At 46.6% G+C, this 13,601-nt stretch overlaps 1 protein-coding gene and 1 pseudogene across 1 annotated transcript in view; one reads left to right on the top strand and one right to left on the bottom strand.

Moving 5' to 3' along the window:
• The window catches only part of LOC131192838 (zinc finger protein 420-like), a 265,780-nt pseudogene that overhangs the window by 95,078 nt on the left and 157,101 nt on the right, over nt 1-13,601 (bottom strand).
• The window catches only part of LOC131192692 (zinc finger protein 665-like), a 47,700-nt gene continuing 40,028 nt past the window's right edge, over nt 5,930-13,601 (top strand). The window contains exons 1-5 of the mRNA XM_058172098.1: nt 5,930-6,279; nt 11,095-11,663; nt 11,943-12,063; nt 12,498-12,580; nt 13,201-13,327. Of these exons, the coding sequence (XP_058028081.1) occupies nt 11,253-11,663; nt 11,943-12,063; nt 12,498-12,580; nt 13,201-13,327 (742 nt within the window). The 5' untranslated portion in view covers nt 5,930-6,279; nt 11,095-11,252. The remainder of the gene's footprint in view (nt 6,280-11,094; nt 11,664-11,942; nt 12,064-12,497; nt 12,581-13,200; nt 13,328-13,601) is intronic.

The raw sequence follows: 13,601 nt of genomic DNA, 5'->3' as shown, positions 1-13,601 counted from the left end.
GAGAGTGGAATAAAATGTTAGAAACTGCTAGAAGGGGGTGGAATGAGTTCAGATCTGACGCAGTTTCATGCATCACTCACGACGCATTGAAAACCACGGAATGAGAAAAGCATTAGTAAGGTCGATTTATCTATGAAAGAAGCAAACGAGACATTGTAGTCTATAAAATGGGAACATTCCTCATTATAAAATCTTGGCATTTTTATTAGAATTATCTTAATTACTCAATTTTTACATTTGTGGAGATAATCCATGCAGCATTGATAGTGAGTGCTTTGGCCAAGTTTATCTTCTTTACATCAGAAATGTCATGTCCCACTCCTCCTCTGACGGCCAGATCGGGGAAGTCCGTATCAAGCGTGCCTCTGCAGCTTTGCCAAAGTTCTGTCAGAGTTCTCAGGGCAGGCAGGAGACCAGGATGTGACTTCAGCAATCCAATTTAGACTTTGCCTGACTCAAAGGCAAATGCCAAAAAGCAGATCCTTTATATAGGCCATGGGGTGTGGCTCCATGACTCAGCACTTATCCAGGCCTGCCCCTCCCTTCCTTTTGCTGACGTCGCCTCTCCACTCTCCGGAAGCGTGGGTCCCTCCAGCCTCCAGCTGCCGGTAATTACAGCTCGTGACTGGCTTCACACTCCCCAGGCTCACATGCTGTGGGGGAGGGGCCCAGCTGCTCCGTTTGTCCGGGCATGGTGCCAGGACTGGGGGCTGGAGGCATGCCAGGACATTCTTCTGCATTTTCAGCGTCTGGCAGGAGACGGGGGGGGGGGGGCAGCGAGGCACAACAAGAGAGTAACCAGAGAACAGAAATCTTTTTGCCACTTTCTACAGTCTGAACATCCATTTGGCCTTCAACAAGGATTTGTGCTTCAAGGAGTATTGATGGGAAGACATTTGTCTTCTCATTTAATACAATTAAATAATATAGTAGTTGAATATATTAATTCAAAGTATTTTGTATTCTCCAGCCAGCAATTCCACCCTTTTCTTTTGCCTTGCAAGACGTACCATTGTTATTTTGAAGGATATTTGGGGGTGAGTGGAGTCCGAGGCCTTGAAGGGGATTCAGGTGCCAGGATTTGGGGATACTCCCAGTCATCATTTCACCTCAGCCATGGGGTGAGCCTGAGGGATCCACTGAAGTGTTTCCCATCAGAGAAGCTGCTGAATTGAGGTGGGCTGCCCCCCAACTGTGGCCCTTCTTTTGGGTTGGGGGCTTTTGTCTGGCTTGCCTTAAATCCTGTGGAGGTGATGGGCCCCCAAGATCCTTGAGGGGGCTGGAAAGGTACTCTTGGCAAGACACCGTGGGGGTGGAGCAGGGCCTGAGGGAGAAGAGGGGCCCAGAGGGAGGCATAATGGATGGGGAGAAGCAGGCTCAAGCTCAATCCCGCCAAGACAGAGTGGCTGTGGATGCCGGCGTCCCGGTACAGTCAGCTAAATCCGCGGCTGACCATCGGTGGCGAGTCATTGGCCCCGATGGAGAGGGTCCGCAACTTAGGCGTCCTCCTGGATGAACGGCTGTCTCTAGAAGAGCATTTGACGGCCGTCTCCAGGAGAGCGTTCTACCAGGTTCGCCTGGTACGCCAGTTGCGCCCCTTTCTGGACCGGGATGCCCTATGCACGGTCACTCACGCACTCGTGACGTCCCGCCTGGATTACTGCAATGCTCTCTACATGGGGCTCCCCTTGAAGGGCATCCGGAGGCTGCAGTTAGTCCAGAATGCGGCTGCGGGTGATAGATGGAGCCCTCGTGGCTCCGCATAACACCCATCCTGCGCAGACTGCACTGGCTACCTGTGGCCTTCCGGTGCGCTTCAAGGTTTTGGTGACCACCTTTAAAGCGCCCATGGCATTGGGCCGGGTTATTTACGGGACCGCCTACTGCTACCGAATACCTCTCACCGACCCGTGCGCCTCACAGAGAGGGTCTCCTCAGGGTGCCGCCAGCGAGGCAATGTCGCCTGGCGACGCCCAGGAAGGGCCTTCTGTGGGGCTCCCACCCTCTGGAACGATCTACCCCCGGACTTCGCCAGCTGGACCTTCGGACCTTCCGCCGCGGGCTTAAAACATACTTATTTAATTGTGCAGGACTGAGTTAGATTTTAAATTTATGGGTTTTAAATTGGGTTTTATTTTTATACTTTTTAATTAATGGGCTTTAGAATAAGTTTTTTAATTGTTTTTATATTGTATTTATATTGTATTTATCTGTTTTTAGTGCCTGTAAACCGCCCTGAGTCCCTCGGGAGATAGGGCGGTATATAAATATGATTAAATAAATAAATAAATAAATAAATAATTCGGAGTCTGAGAGAAAGGAGGAACAGGATCCGTCCCTGAGGAGTTTCAAAGACCCCTGAGGATGGCACTTTCCTCAGGGGATGCCTCTTTCACATCCCTCCCAGCCAGCAAAGAGGCTCCTCCCACCCCTCAGTATCACCTTTTCCCCCTGAGGAAAGTGCACTGGGAGGGGTGTGGCCAGAAGAAAAGGGGAGGAGTCTTACATGCTCCCACCTCCCTTGCCCTGCAGCCTTTTCTCCAACATCTCCCCTAGGGATTTCTACCTGCCCCACCAACATCAATGATCTCTCCCACCACTCGCTCAGACTGGTAAGACAGTCTGTTATTAACAGCAGCTGCCTGCAATTACTGCAGGTTCAAGCCCCACCAGGTCCAAGGTTGACTCAGCCTTCCATCCTTTATAAGGTAGGTAAAATGAGGACCCAGATTGTTGGGGGCAATAAGTTGACTTTGTATATAATATACAAATGGATGAAGACTTGCTTAACACAGTGTAAGCCGCCCTGAGTCTTCGGAGAAGGGCGGGATATAAATGCAAATTAAAAAAAAAAATTCATTGGGGCTCCTTATCCCCTTCTAGGACCCTGGAAAGCGCTCTCACCAGTAGCAACAAGGGACCTCAACACAGTCCATGGATGCTCCGCCCAAGAGGAGACACCCAGATGCTTCCAACTTCAGAAGTGGAATTGGGTGAGGGGTGGGGTCTGACCAGGGAGGGTACTTTGGAGAAAACACTAATGGGAATCCTCCCTTCTGCCTCGTTATTTGTCTCTGGTCAAAGTCTTCCTCCCGCGGGGGAAGATTTTGGAGTAGAAGCTATCCAAATTGTCTGCAGCCAAGGTGTCCTGAAGAGGAAGCAGGTGGGCTTCGAGAGAAGCAAAGCCTAGGGGTGGCAACGATTGCTGAGATGTGAAAATCCCATACTTCTAGCCGATGATGCCCAAAATTGTATGAGACCCAGCGAGGCCTGTGATGTCCAGGTGGCTTCTACGTGACACCTCTTGGCTGAGATCCATCTCTCTGCACCTCTAGGTGGCATTTGGCTCACAAATGGGACAGAGAAAATGCGTCCCACAGATCAAGAGGGGACCAATTCTCTCTGTAGGACAAAGACCATTAGATGAAAAGTCCAAGGAAGCTGGCAGGCAGGTCGTGAGGAAGAATTTCCTGAGCAGAAAAGGCTGCAGGGCAAGGGAAACACGGAGGTCTCTTGCAAGAGTCTCCAACCAGATGGTAGAGCCATCGGGCAAATGCCTGTGTTGTTTCTGTGTCAGGTGTGGTTCTATACATCAGCGATAGTCAACCTGGTCCCTACCGCCCACTAGTGGACGTTCCAGCTTTCATGGTGGGCGGTAGGGGTTTTGTCCGATACTGAAGCACTTTCCTTTTTTTTAATTTAATTGACTTTTTAAAAAAAATTCATAGCATTATTTAAAAACGTTTTCATTCGGTTTTCATAAAATTCCCTGTGACAATTTAAATTTCTGAAAATATACTATTTGTATCGCCCGCGCATAAGTTTAGTTCACGTTGCGTAAATAGAAGAATAGAATTTTTTATTGGCCAAGTGTGATTGGACACACAAGGAATTTGTCTTGGTGCATATGCTCTCAGTGTACATAAAAGAAAAGATACGTTCATCAAGGTACAACATTTACAACACAATTGATGGTCAATATATCAATATAAATCATAAGGATTGCCAGCAACAAGTTATAGTCATACAGTCATAAGTGGAAAGAGATTGGTGATGGGAACTATGAAACGATTAATAGTAGTGCAGATTCAGTAAATAGTTTGACAGTGTTGAGGGAATTATTTGTTTAGCAGAGTGATGGCCTTCGGGAAAAAACTGTTCTTGTGTCTAGTTGTTCTGGTGTGCAGTGCTCTATAGCGTCGTTTTGAGGGTAGGAGTTGAAACAGTTTATGTCCAGAATGCGAGGGATCTGCAAATATTTTCACGGCCCTCTTCTTGATTCGTGCAGTATACAGGTCCTCAATGGAAGGCAAGTTGGTAGCAATTATTTTTTCTGCAGTTCTAATTATCCTCTGAAGTCTGTGTTTTTCTTGTTGGGTTGCAGAACCGAACCAGACAGTTATAGTATATAATGAAACTAAATGGCACCATAGTGCGACCACAAACAAAAGAGCCTCTTCCCAGAACAGGTCGCACATCTCCTCCCATACCACACAGCTGCAACAGACAAGCAGAGCTGGTAGCCGGCACACACACCCCCAACCCAATCCACGATGCGCGAGAGGCATGCGCAGATGATGATAAATGGCACATTACTGTGGAACTGGTGGGCGGTTAGAAAATTTTACTACTAACAGAGATACAAAAGTGGGCAGTAAGTATAAAAAGGTTGACTATCCCTGTCTATACTTAATTTTGTATTTTATTTATTTTGTCATGCATATTGGAGATGGTGACCCTTTGAAAGCTGTATGCAACGAAATTTCATTTCAACATACGCCAATTAGCATACATTCAAAGCGACAATAAAGTTATTGTTCTCTTCTACTCTACACATCGATGTAGTGAGCAAGGGTTGGACGCGATCAGAGGTCTCCGACCTTGGTCCCTTTAAGACTTGTGGACTTCAACTCCCAGAGTCCCTCAGCCAGCAAAGTTCTCGTCTGGACTACTGCAATGCTCTCTACATGGGGCTCCCCTTGAAGAGCACCCGAAGACTTCAGCTAGTCCAGAATGCGGCTGCGCGGGTTATTGAGGGAGCGGTTCGGAGCTCCCATGTAACACCTATCCTGCGCAGACTGCACTGGCTACCTGTTGTTTTCCGGGTGCGCTTCAAGATATTGGTTACCACCTTTAAAGCGCTCCATGGCTTAGGACTGGGCTACTTACGGGACCGTCTACTGCCGGCCTCTATCTCCCAGCGTCCGTGCGTTCCCACAGAGAGGGACTCCTCAGGGTGCCATCAGCCAAACAGTGTCGACTGGCGGCCCCCAGGGGGAGGGCCTTCTCTGTGGGGGCTCCTACCCTGTGGAACGAGCTTCCCCTCGGGCTTCGACAACTACCTGACCTTAGGACCTTTCGCCGCGAACTTAAAACCTATTTATTTCGTATGGCTGGGCTGGACTGGCCTGATTTTAAATTCTAAATTTTAATTGAATTTTGATGGGTTTTAAATTTCTGTAATTTTATGGGGTGTAATGTTATTTTAAATTTTCTGGCAAATTTGAATCAGTTTTTTAAAGGTTGTTTTAATTATGGTGTATGTTTCTTTTTTGTATTTTATTTGCCTGTTCACCGCCCTGAGTCCTTCGGGAGAAGGGCGGTATACAAATTAAAACATTATTATTATTATTATTATTATTATTATTATTATTATTATTATTATTATTATTATTATTATTATTAAAGCAAACTCCCAGAGTTCCTCAGCCAGCAAAGCAAATTCCCAGAGTCCCTCAGCCAGCAAAGCAAAGCTGGCTGAGGAACTCTGGGAGCTGAAGTCCACAAGTCTTAAAGGGACCAAGGTTGGAGACCCCCTGGATTAGATCAGAGTCTCCAACCTTGGCAACTTGTAAGCCTGGAGGACTTCAATTCCCAGAATTCCCCAGCCAGCAAAGCTCAAAAAGAGGCGGGAGGACCAGGCGGACCTTGGCCCCGCGTAGCTTTTTTCAGGTCATTACACCATCTCGCCGCTAGAGGGCCGAGCGCTGGCATCTCTGCCGACTTCCCCGAGCGCCACTGCGCATGCGCTGGCCTCTGCCTGGCTTACGGAGAACCGGCAGCGAGTTGCTCCCCCCCACCTGGAATTTTGGGGCGCGGGCAAGGGGGGGGCTTCCCACCGGGAGGTGCGGGGAGAATTGCCCCCTTTTCCACCCCTCGGGCGATTCTTGCAGGGAAGAGAGGAAGCCAACCCTCCCGGAGCCAGTGGTGAAGAGGGGGGGGACCCCCCCTCCGGATTCCCCCAAAAGATTTGCTGCTGGACTCCGAATCTCGAGGCTGGTAAGGAGGGGGAGACAAACACCCCCGTTCTTGCTCCTGGCTGTGCATTGCAAGAGATCCCGCACCGGGGAAGGAGGGGGAGGAAGCTTAGAGCAGGGGGTCTCCAAGCTTGGTCCCTTTAAGACTTGTTGGACTTCAACTCCCAGAGTTCCTCAGCCAGCTTTGCAAAGCCAGCTTTGCAAAGCTGGCTGAGGAACTCTGGGAGTTGAAGTCCAACAAGTCTTAAAGGGACCAAGCTTGGAGACCCCCCCCTGGCTTAAAAGCACCGCTTGTTCATATATTTTGCTTCACAGATCTGTAGCAAAAAAAAACAGAATCCGGGGAAAGGGTCTTTCCTGGCTGGAGCTCCTCCACTCTCTGCAAACGGTCCCATTTCAAGCTTTTTTTTTTTTTCCTGGGGCGGGTGGGGGGGCGTGTTTGTGAAAAGGACCAATTCTGTGCCTGAAATGTAACCGTGGGCGGTGCTCTAAGCACACACCTCCCAATATTTTTGCTATTAGTGGAGCTCAGCTACACCTCTGCAGAAGACCCTCCCCAAAATTAGGACGGGACAGGACAGGACAGGACAGGGGAGAGGAGAGGAGAGGAGAGGATAGAATAGAATAGAGGAGAGGAGAGGGGGGGGGGGGGGGGGGGAGGGGGGGGGGAGGGTAGAGTACACTAGAGTAGAGTAGAGTAGAATAGAATAGAATAGAGGGGAGGAGAGAATAGAGGAGAGAATAGAATAGAACAGAACAGAATAGAGGAAAGATTAGATTAGAATGGAATGGAATGGAGAGGAGAGGAGAGAATAGAACAGAGGAGAGGAGAGGAGAGGAGAGAGAATAGTATAGAATAGAATATAGGAGAGAATAGAATATAATAGAATAGAATAGAGGGGAGGAGAGAATAGAGGAGAGAATAGAATAGAACAGAACAGAATAGAGGAAAGATTAGATTAGAATGGAATGGAATGGAGAGGAGAGGAGAGAATAGAACAGAGGAGAGGAGAGGAGAGGAGAGAGAGAATAGTATAGAATAGAATATAGGAGAGAATAGAATATAATAGAATAGAATAGAGGGGAGGAGAGAATAGAGGAGAGAATAGAATAGAACAGAACAGAATAGAGGAAAGATTAGATTAGAATGGAATGGAATGGAGAGGAGAGGAGAGAATAGAACAGAGGAGAGGAGAGGAGAGGAGAGAGAGAATAGTATAGAATAGAATATAGGAGAGAATAGAATATAATAGAATAGAATAGAATAGAGGGGAGGAGAGAATAGAGGGGAGGAGAGAATAGAGGAGAGAATAGAATGGAATAGAATAGAATAGAATAGAATAGAATAGAGGAGAGAATAGAATAGAATAGAATAGAATAGAATAGAGAGGAGAGAATAGAATAGAATAGAATAGAATAGATGAGATTAGATTGGAATGGAATGGAGAGGAGAGGAGAGGAGGGGAGGGGAGGGGAGGGGAGGAGAGGAGAGGAGAGGAGAGAGAATAGTATAGAATAGAATAGAATAGAATAGAATAGAATAGAATAGAATTCTTTATTGGCGAAGTGTGATTGGACACACAAGGAATTTGTCTTGGTGCAGATGCTTCCAGTGTACATAAAAGAAAAAATACCTTCATCAAGGTACAACACTTCCAGCACAAATTATGGTCATAGGGTACAATTTATTGTTTATTGTTGGATTGGTCTCCAACGGGAGGGGAGGAGGGGCTGAGGGAGAGAGGATATTCATTGCTACTGAGCTAAAACATCTCTTAATAGAATAGACTCATAGGTCTGGAAGGGACCTTGAAGGTCTTCTAGTCCAACCCCCTGCCCAATGACGGGGGACCTTATATCAACTCCGACAAATAGTTATCCAACCTCCAGTGCTGGAGCACCTACAATTCCAGAAGCGAGCTATTCCGTTGATTAATGGTTCTCACTTTCAGGAAAAGTCTGCTTCGTTCCAGGTTGAATTACTGTTTAACAAGCTCCCATCCATTGCTTCTTGTCCTATCCACAGGAATTTTGGAGAATAAGTCCAACCCTTCTCTGTAGCAGCTCCTCATGCACTGAAACAGGGGTCTCCAACCTTGGTCCTTTTAAGACTTGTGGACTTCAACTCCCAGAGTTCCTCAGCCAGCTTTGCTGGCTGAGGGACTCTGGGAGTTGAAGTCCACAAGTCTTAAAGGGATCAAGGTTGGAGACCCCTGCACTGAAAGACAGTTATCATACCCTCCCCCCCCCCGATGCAGACCAGGGGTGGGTTCTACTTACCTTTACCACTGGTTCGCATCGTGCTTGCATGCACAATCTTCTGCACATTCGCAGAAGTTTCTGCACTTTTGATGACGTTTGGGTCAGTGGGGCAGAGCCTCCCACCGGTTTTACTACCGGTTCTATAGAATCGGTGCGAACCTGGGGGGGCAACCCACCACTGATGCAAACTCCTTATCAATTGCTATTATCTGAACCCTTTCTAGGTCTCAACATATATTTTTTTTTTTTGTATTGTGGCAACCAGAACTGCAATCCGTATGCCAAGTGAGATCTCATTAGGCCAGTGGTTCTCAACCTTTATAGTGCTGCGACCTCTTTAATACAATTCCCCACGATGTGGCAACCGTAAAATTATTTTCATTTTGAATTTATCGCGCCTGAAGCTGTATTGGCTAGCGATCTGAACTGCTTGCGATTGCCTTGAGGACGGAGGCATTAAAGCGGAGACTCCTCCCCTATTAAGTTTATCGCGCCCGAAGCCAGATTAGGCTAGCGATTGGGAGTGATTGCAGCTGGCTTGAGAGGGAGACATCAGAGCAAAGATTTCTCTCTTTTTTAATTCATCGCGCCTGAAGCCGAATTCGGCTAGCGATTTGAAGAGCCTGCAGCTGGCTTGTGGAGTCAACCATTGGAGCACGATTCTTCGACTCGCAAGTATACTCCCATATTTCCGATGATCTTAGGCGACCCCTGGCAAATCGTCATTCGACCCCCAACAGGGTCCCGACCCACAGGTTGAGAACCACTGCATTAGGCAGTGCAGTGGAATGCAGTGCAGTGCAGTATGACTTCCTTTTATCGATGCTATCCCTCTGTTGGTGCAGACTAGAACTATATTTGCTTTTTTCGTAGCTGCAGCACACTGCTAGTTCATAAGTGGCGATCCACACAATACCTAGACCAGGGGTCTCCAATCTTGGTCCCTTTAAGACTTGTGGACTTCAGCTCCCAGAGTTCCTCAGCCAGCTTTGCTGGCTGAGGGACTCTGGGAGTTGAAGTCCATAAGTCTTAAAGGGACCAAGGTTGGAGATCCCTGACCTAGACAGTTGAGCTAGACAGTTGAGCTAGTTACTGCCTGTTACTCCAGGCCTTGAATCATCTTAGCTGCTCTTTGCACTTTTTCCAAAGTCTCAATAACTTTATTGTGGTGACCAAAACTGGATACAGTATTCCAGTTTTGGCCTTACTAAGGCTTTATTTTATGCTTTTGTTTATACAACCAAGGATTGTATTAGCTTTTTTGGCTGCGGCCGCACATGCCTGGCTCATGTTTTAAGTGTCTGTCACAATGTTATTTCTTTTTCCTCTAATTTTCTCCAAAATGTATTGAAGAATGCTTTCTTCCTTGGTGTATATTTCTGTAGAGCTGCCGTGATTCCTCACATACAGGGCAACTTTCCCTCCTCCTTTGTTGGCTCTGGGTTTGTTTGTTTTTAACAATTTATATCCTTCTAGTTGTAGTTCCAATCATGAGTTCGATCCTGCCAAGTTTCCGTAATGGCAACAATATGGTACCTGCTCTCATGTATTGGATTTCAAGTTCACCCCATTTGTTCCCCATTACTTTGAGCAGCAGTATATAGACATCTAAGGGCTTTATGGCTGACCTTCCATTTGCTCCCTACTTGTTTTTTATACCTAAGTTCACCTTAATTCTCTCCACTTCCTTTCTTAGTTTTTTTGTTGTTGTCTGATTGGTTATTGTGGGGTTTGTTCTGACCCAGGCTCCTTTAAAAAGCAGGAAGCAGAGTTTTGGTCCCGACAAAATCTCTTTTATTTACACGACTGTGAATTACTTTCATTCACAGTCAGCAAGGCTTGTCCAAACAGTTTTTCAAAGGAATATTTATCAATATACTTTATCTCACTTGGCAAGCTGCCACGTAACTTGTTTCCAAACACAGAGTAAGGCAAAACTTGGCACAGAGTCTCTTAGAGTCATGAACAGAACTTTCCACTCTTGAAACAACGGTATTAACGAATTGTTTCCCGCCAAAGCCCCCTCCCATTCGCTTCTCTTTTGTTTCCTATGGGAGGGGCGAATCATCTCCAAGGTGTGGCTTTACTCCCAAGTCGACCCTGCTTTCTGAGTTGTCCTTGTCTTCTGGCAGCTCTGCACATGGGCACAGGCTCCAGCTGTTCCTCTGCCTCAGTGCTGTCCATCTCCCTCTCTGCCTCCGACGCAGAGCCCTCGTCCGAGCTTTCCCCAGCCTCCAGGACTGGCCCATGTTCTTCCCCAATCTCCTCACTGTCTGACTCTGCTGCCAGCTCTGCTGGCCACTGGCAGGCCGCAACAGGGTTTATGTTTGGGATTCGGTCCTAAAGATTTGTCTCCTTTCTTTCCAATTTTAATTTTAAGTTTTTCAGATAAGCCAAGCCAATTGTTTTCCAAACACATTCTTCCCGGTTCTTCTGAGGTGTAGCCTGCACCAAAATAAATTAATAAAACACATCAATTTTGCCCCACTCCAGAATCAGTTGCTCTGATTTAGATTAAATGACCAGTTTCTCATTGAGAATGTTCTGTGTAATCTCCTGAGTTTTTCTTTTCCAGCTTAGATGTAATAGTTGGAGACCACTTAAGGACTGAATGGCTTGAAAAACTTCTCCTGGCCTCGCTGTGCAACTCATTCAGATCCCAGGTCTGAAAAGTCCTTTGGAGACCCAGAAGATTTCAGGGCTCTTGTGTATTCCTGTCAGAGAAGACTGGAAATGGATGCAAACCAGCCAGCCTGGGAGAGAGTAGGTAAAAGCCATGCTGCTGCTCAGTTTGGGAACTGTGGGGAAGGCTGGGCAGGAGCCCAGCAGAAGATCCTGGAGGAAGCCCTCAGTTCTGAGAGCCAGCATTGGCGCTTCAGGAACAGCCCCTTTCAAGAGGCCGAAGGACCACGAGAGCTTTGCAGCCGCCTTCACCGCCTTTGCTGGGGATGGTTGCAGCCAGAGAAGCACAGCAAGGCTCAGATATTGGACCGGGTGATCTTGGAGCAGTTTCTGGCCGTCCTGCCCAGGGAGATGCAGTGCTGGGTGCGGGAGTGCCGAGCGGAGACCAGTTGCCAAGCGGTGGCCCTGGCCGAAGGTTTCCTGCTAAACCAAGCGGAAGAGGGGGAACAGGGAAGGTGCCAGGTGAGAGACGCTCCTCTTAGGAAAAATAGATGGATTATAATCTGCTTGAATTTTTAATTATGTGCCTAAGAATTGTTGGGATTAGTAATACAAGAAAATGTTCGGATAATTCCATTAGAGGAATTGTTCCTGTGTTCTCCCAGGGGACATATGGAGACCATCTCTTCTATTGTCTCCAATAATAGACACACAAGTCTTGCAATATTGTGGGCACAAAATTAAAATCCAGGTTCAGTTATATCCTTTTCTTAACTCCTCTTCCTGGCCTGTATTTTTCAGGTTCCGAGGTCTGGCCTGGAAGTGGGTACTTATTATCCTGAGAAAATGGTGCTTCAGGCAGATCTGTGGTGTTGCAGGGCTATCTCCAAGCAGGAAGATAAACATCAGGATGGTTCACCAGGTGATGGTCATTCTGCATGGCTGGAGGTTTTTGAGAGATATTCCAGTTTTTCTTACTTCTGTGTCTCTTCTCTCTTGTGTCTAATTGTTAGAATTACTAGAAGGTGACCCAACAAGAAAGATTTAATTCTCCTACTTCAAGCTAGAAGGCTTAAGTCCCATGAAGGAAGTCTCTCCTTCAGTCCATATACTACCTTCCCATGATTCCCCATTTACAGAAGACTGGTTCTTCTGGGGATCACTTTGGTGGTATTCTTAGTCCTTCATCCCAGCGTATTTTTCTTTGTCCTGAGACGGGGAAGGAAGCAACCTGTCTTTGACCTTTCTTAATAATTTAGATTAAATTTTAATACATATCCCTGCTATACCATCTTGTGCCTTCAGACCAAAAGAGATAGAGTTAATCTTTTTCCTGCTTATCTCTTTCCTTCCCAGGGAATGAAATGGAGTCACAATTGTTCACTGAATCATTCCCTTCTATTGATGAAGCTGAAAGAGCAGCTGGACCTCCAGCTCAGGTAGGAAAGAAAAGATCAGGAGCTAATTTGGGGAAGCAGTGGAAGACCTCCATTTTCATTTGAGGTCTCAGCACAACCATACTGCTGTCAAGATTTGAAGCGCGCTTTTGCTGTTGCAACCATTATTGCTTCTCAGCTTGCTAACGAACCAGGGGGAGATGGAATGTATGCTTCAGACATCGAGAAGACGAATGTGAGAGCCAAGGACATTTCAGCAGGTGTTTGTCAAACCCAAATACTTTTTCTCATAACAATACAATGAGACTCATTTGGACAATGTGACTTTCACTAATGGGGGGGGGGGAGAATCCTATATGGTGTAGGGTTTCCTGCCTGGGCAGGGGGTTGGACTAGAAGGCCTCCAAGGTCCCTTCCAAATCTGTTGCTATTGTTGTTTGTTAATACTTTGATTATGAAGGTTTGCAAGTGATCTGCCTTGCATGCTAGATCTGGTTTTGCCCTCATCAATGCCGAAATGATATACTCAATAAAGTTTTGCATTAAGAGATTGGATCATCTCGACTGTGGCTGCTTTGGTTGGGTTCATCAGTTGAAATGTTGACAACTGAGACCCAAAATGTGCTGACTGAGTCTGCTCATAGGGATTCTTTCTCTTTCAGAGTCCTGTGTCCTTTGACGAGGTAGCCATATATTTCACCAGTGAAGAGTGGTTGCTGCTGGATCCCAACGAGAAAGCCTTGCACCAAGAAGTCATGCTGGAGACATGTGGGATTGTGACCTCTTCAGGTAAGGGTTCCTCTAGAATTAAGCCAATGCAAGGAGTCACTAGATAGTTTATTTACAACTTAGGAGATTTGTGCAGATCTTGTTAAAATGATTGCCATAATATGTATATTGTGGCACTGGATGCAACTAAGGTACAGCACATGTGACACAAGTTCATACACCACATCATGATGTCAAGACCTGGACTGCAAGACACTGCATTGCTTGTTATTTAATTTGTATGTTCTTTTTTTAAAGAAGTTGTTCTCTGACAAGAATGAAACAAGACCAACTG

Source organism: Ahaetulla prasina, chromosome 2 (genome assembly GCF_028640845.1).
Source record: "Ahaetulla prasina isolate Xishuangbanna chromosome 2, ASM2864084v1, whole genome shotgun sequence".
NCBI lineage: Eukaryota > Metazoa > Chordata > Lepidosauria > Squamata > Colubridae > Ahaetulla > Ahaetulla prasina.
The sequence above is the reverse complement of the archived record's forward strand: the minus strand, read 5'-3'. Positions and strand labels throughout refer to the sequence as shown.